The sequence below is a fragment of the Diplotaxodon limnothrissa genome, linkage group LG16 (assembly GCF_057381915.1).
Source record: "Diplotaxodon limnothrissa isolate DT_005_m linkage group LG16, D_limnothrissa_male_GT1.1, whole genome shotgun sequence".
Taxonomy (NCBI): domain Eukaryota; kingdom Metazoa; phylum Chordata; class Actinopteri; order Cichliformes; family Cichlidae; genus Diplotaxodon; species Diplotaxodon limnothrissa.
The window spans coordinates 21,188,893-21,194,460 of record NC_140611.1 but is presented as its reverse complement, the minus strand read 5'-3'; the positions used below and the strand labels follow the sequence as shown (position 1 = coordinate 21,194,460).

The 5,568-nt window shown below is 40.2% G+C and overlaps 1 protein-coding gene across 1 annotated transcript; it reads right to left on the bottom strand.

Annotated features, from left to right (window-relative positions):
- Window positions 1-2,280: 2,280 nt before the first annotated feature.
- On the bottom strand, window positions 2,281-4,438 carry slc5a3b (solute carrier family 5 member 3b). The gene has a single exon (XM_085373703.1). The coding sequence runs from the start codon at window positions 4,436-4,438 to the stop codon at window positions 2,303-2,305; it is 2,136 nt and encodes a 711-aa protein (XP_085229829.1). The 3' UTR covers window positions 2,281-2,302.
- Between the last annotated feature and the right edge of the window lie 1,130 nt (window positions 4,439-5,568).

Below are 5,568 nucleotides of genomic sequence, written 5' to 3'. Positions count from 1 at the left end.
ACAAGAGAGGAATTGAAAAGTGAGGTCCATAATTAAACTAATCTGAATTAAAACCATTTAGCAGTTTGTTTGTTTTTTAAACAGATGCCTATGACTTCTTGCATCTTGGAACCAGCAGATAATTACACTGCAATAAAATGTGCCTATAATGCTGCAATAACAGCAAACGCCACCAGCAAACAAATCGTTTGCTGCATACTTCAACTTAATCCTATTATTGTCCAGAAGTGACTTCATTACTCTTTCATTCTCGTTTCATTTCTTTGACTATGAAGAACGAAAACACATCTGGCTTTAGTCTCCACGAAAACTTTATTTTCAATCTCTAAAAATAAAATCCATAAAAATAACAATGTAAAGTCTCTCAGAAAGAAAGAAAGCGTTTTAAAGCTCTTTCCCCATACTCATACAGCAATCGTCTGTTAACCATCCTCCATGTTATGCATCATTCACGCCTGACACAGATAGGGATTGGCCTATCACATTATAAAACTGACGTTTTGGACTGAGGTCATTCAACATTGGTGTCAAAAATACATACAAACACAGTACTTTTCGTTTATTTTTGTATTCTGGGGATGAGGTGTTGATGCGTGAACACGTTACACTGTGGGAACAATGACCACAATCTAGAAGGCCAATGATTTCAAGCACCCTGGCTGAATTGCTTTTTTTTTTTTTTTTTTTTTTAATTAAGAGCTGAATTGCTCTTAATAATCTCACGATTAAGCTCGTCCAGTAAAGTGCTACTTTGTCAACAAATGCCTGAAATGTCATTTCTGCTTAGCATTATCTGTTAATGCTAACTAAAACTGTCTACATGACAGAACAACAAAATCCTGAAAATGACTTTAAACAAACAAAAAAAAAAAAAGAAAAGAAGAAATGTGGTATCTAATGCACAAAGTTTCAGTACTTAAAAAACTTAAAGTCTGTGTTCGTCGATGTTTTGTCACTTTAACATTGCACACTAAGACACATTCGGTAGGAGGTTCATAAAAGATGCACTTCAAACAAGATTAAATGACATTTCAGCACTGCAGTGCACTAGAAATACATTAACACACAGTAGATACACAACAGATAGCCTGCTATAGAAGAAATGTACATTGTAGGTGATGCAGTGAGCCCTGAAGTATATTGTACACAATGTGGACATAATGCAATAGAAACAAATTTCAGTAATGTAGAGCACAAAATGAAATTTGCATAAAACACAATCTGACAACTCAACTCAACTCATGACTGTTGGTACTTGTGACTTTTTGTTACGATACAATATTAGTACATGAACTTTCAACACAATACAGTCACAGAAAGATAAAAATAACAGTGAAAGTAATGAAAACAAAGAAGAAAACACACTACTAGGAAATGTAGTATAATAAAAATAGCAGTACAGCTCCAGTTATGCCCTGATTTAGGTCATCAGTGACAACATCGTAAACAGCCAATTCAAATGGACCATTTACATTATGTCATTCATTGCAAGGGGAAATGATAGTAGCGATAATAACAACATTATTAGTCTTGTGCTTCTTTCTGCTCTCTCTTTTCTCTCTGTACTGCAAAAGATGTATATATTAAAAACATTAAATATTAACCGTAAGTTTCACTAAATTTAGATGCAACACCTTCAGTAGGCTAAATCAAACAGATATAATAATCACAATAAATATAATGGTAATATTCAATACCAGCAGCGAATGCAATGCTTCGCAGCATTAACTCTTTTTTCCCCCCCAAAGTTCATAATGGCCCCTCAACCAAACAAATAAAAAGAAAAAATTAAAAATAAATGGATATTTGTTAATATCCAATATATGTATGCTACACCAGCAACTAAGCCTACAGTCACTGAGAACAAGAGTAAAATAAAAAGCTTAAAAAAATAAAAAATAAAAAAAAAATCACAGAATACATTTATTTTCACAATACAAAAAAGACAAGTGCATATGTCAAATAAGGCAAATATTGAATTCACTTAGAGTACAACAATTCTAAAAATCCCAGTAGATATTTTGAATACAGGAATAACAATAAGCACTGTACAAAATTGACACGCTAGTGTCAAATAAGATTCAGAGTCATAGAGAAGTCATAGTTTTTTGTTTTGGTTTGGTTTTTTTAAAATGTGAAGAAGCTTTCATCATTTAAAAAAAATGATTACACTAAGCTTAGATCCCTGTTAGAGAGCTACAAAATACAACTGTAAATATTACAGACAGAGCTTCATACATCTCTGAAAAGTCAACTCTTTCTAAAAGCCCCAGACACCTCCCACCCCACTCGGTCCTTGTTACTACAGTGAAAAATAAACAAACATGAAGATGCCCACAGAGCAGACTGAGACCAAGCCCAGGTTGAGGAGAAGTTTGACTCGAGGTGGCTCGTACAGCATCTCGGCGATGGCTCTCGCGTCCTCCTTCGCCCCTTTTTGCTGAGCGCTCTGCGATTCTCCCTTATAGCCGCAAACCCAGTCCAGCAAACGCATGCACCTGCTCGTCTCCGCACCACTACGGCAGCCTTCCTCTGCTCTGATTGTCTCCATATTTCTGTTACCAATCTGGGCTCCAGGAGTGGTGGCAGGGGACGTTTCTGTACTTGGTGTTGCTGGGTCATGGTCTGTGGAAGGGACCAGAAGTTTGATATCCATCCCGTCCACGCACCTCTCTTTTTTAACGTCTGGGGGCAGCTCTTTACGCAGGCTTGTGTCACCATTACAGTGGTTCTTCTCAGTCAGCCGGTACGTTTCCTCTCTGTTCTTAGGGGGAGTCATTTCAATGCTGTAGAGCCCCCAGAGGGTGGTGGTGCGAACTTGCTCCTTATCTGGTGGAGAAGTACAGAGACTGACCACAATTGCCACCAACCCTGAAATCCAGAACAGCCCAGCAGCAAAATACATGTAGTGAATTCGAACAACGAAGGCAGGCCTATTATCTGGCTGGTCACAGTGAGGCTGACGGTAGATAAATGCCAGGATCAGTCGTATGGTACCTAGGGTAAAACCCGTCATGCCTCCCCAGAATGCACCTCTCTCATTACATCGCTTCCAGAATACACCTAGAAGGAAAAGGGCAGCAATTGGTGGAGTGAGGTAGCCAGCAATTTCCTGGATGTAGAGGTATGTCTGTCCACCTTGCATCTCAATAATGACAGGCACCCAGGCAATACTGATGACCACCATGACCACAACAAACATGCGGCCCACAATCAACAGTTCGCGTTGGCATGCCTTCGTCCGAAATGTCTGGTAGATGTCCAAGGTGAAGATTGTGCTTGCGCTGTTGAAGATCGAGTCAAGGTCACTCATCAGGGCAGCTATCATGACTGCCATCATAAGACCCCTAAGTCCCACAGGCATCACCGCCATGACCAGACGTGGGTAGGCAATGTTTGAGCAGCCAGCTTGGGAACCACAAACAGCCATGCAGTGCTCCGGCCCGATGCAGGCAATCTCATCTGCAAACAAAATGCGGGATATCATTCCTGGAATGACTATTAGAAACATGGGCAGGATTTTGAGAAATCCAGCCATGAGTGTTGAGCCCTTTGCATGAGCAATGTTTTTTGCTGCCAGTACTCTCTGGACAATGACCTGGTCCGCACACCAGTACCAAATAGATGCAGGCGTCTGGCCAAAAAGAAAACCTGGCCAAGGAATGTCTTCATCCAGGGGACCTCGAAGGATGCTCAGCGAGTTTGGTTTAGGGTCAATGCGACATGAAGGCGAGTATGTGTAGTTTCCAGAGGCTAATATAGCGGTAACATTAGGAACTGCCTGCATGTACTTAGTTCTGACACCCTCTAGCCCACCGACTTTGATCAGGCTCATAATGGTTAAGGTGAGGGCTCCACCGATCATCAACACTGCCTGAAGGGCGTCGGTGTAGAGCACTGCCACCAATCCACCAGTGACAGTGAGCAGAGCAGTCATACTGATAAGCAGAACAATAGACAAATAGAGATTCCATCCAAGGGACTCCTGAATAAAGAGAGCTCCAGCATACAAGTCCACAGACAGTTTGGTAAAAATGTAAAGCAGCACAGACAAGAAAGCAAAGTAAACCTTGAGTCGTTTGCCACCATAGCGTTTTGATAGGTACTCTGGCATGGTGTAGACTCCTGAGTGGATATACACAGGGATAAACACCCAGCCAAGCAGCTGCAGAAGTAGAAGTGCATTAAATTCCCACGCTCCTACAGCATAGCCACTTGCTGCTCCTGACCCAGCCAGGCCAATGAAATGTTCACTGCCAATGTTGCTGACAAACAGCGAGGCACCTATCACAATCCATGTCATGGAGCGTCCAGCCAGGAAGTAGCCGCTCACAGTGCTGCGATTGGCTTTCCACATGGCAAGAAACCCGATGGCTAGCACCAGGACGAAATACAGTGCCACCACAGCTATGTCCACTGCTTCCATTCCACCAGCCATTTTTTTTACAGATTATGTTTAAAAAAAAAAAAAAGTCTTACAGGAAACTTTAAAAAAATAAAAGAAAATAAAGAAAAATGGAAATATATAAATATACTTATTTTGCACTTGTTTAAATGGAATGGAAATGTTGTGCTTTGGTTTGCTGTCTGGATGGAAGTTGTTAAGATCCACTGTCTGGTCAAATACACTACTTGGATGGGGTTATCCACTGGCACTGAGGTCGTTCTAGTTTTTAAGCGGAGGATGCTGCACGTCTCTGGTCTAGAAAAGCCAAGAGTTAAAATTCCTGCAAGACAGCAAAGAAAAACACCACATTAGAGGTTTGATTTGAAGTGTAGTGGGGGCAAAAAAAAAAAAAATTACAGAAATGTGTTGCATCTGATGACAAAAATAAAAAGATCAAAAATCACTAATAAAAGAAAATATATGTAAATATATGAAAATATGCTCAGTAAACTACATGAAGCTCAATATATTATTGCTCATTTCCAGCTTTGCAACTCTAGTATTTTTCCAGTGGGATTAGACTTCCTGTGACTTTCCTCGTTAATCTGTTTAAACACAAAAGGACTCAAGCCACACTACTATAAAACCTTCAAAGAAGCATTATGTAAGACATCATGAAATGTGGCAAAGACTATGCCGCTGCGCCACTACCAAATGTGCAGTTTGACTTGTGCCTTACACAAAAACTTGCAGCGCATTAAAATAAACAGGTAGCAAAAATACATTTAGGGCTACAAGTTTAAATATGGAGCTAAAGGAGTATAGCTCCTTTATATATACCACACAAAACAAGGACCGATTCACAATGTCTGCTTTTATGGACACACCTGAATCTGTTAAACTGGCATCGTCATATTCCACTCCTGAAATTAGAAGGACATTTAACTGCACCAAAAGTTTATAGCTAACTGCATTCTGCATATGCTAAATATTCCAAATTCTGCAGGAACATAAGATTACAAGAGGGATGGATTAAAATAAAATTCTTGTGTCAGCAAAAAGTAATATGCAAGGGGATGTCAGAGCACATCTGTTTTGTGTCAGTCTCATACACACATACACACACAAACATACAAACACACACTTGGCTGCCAGGCCCCTCCTGAGGTTTCAGCTTGCCG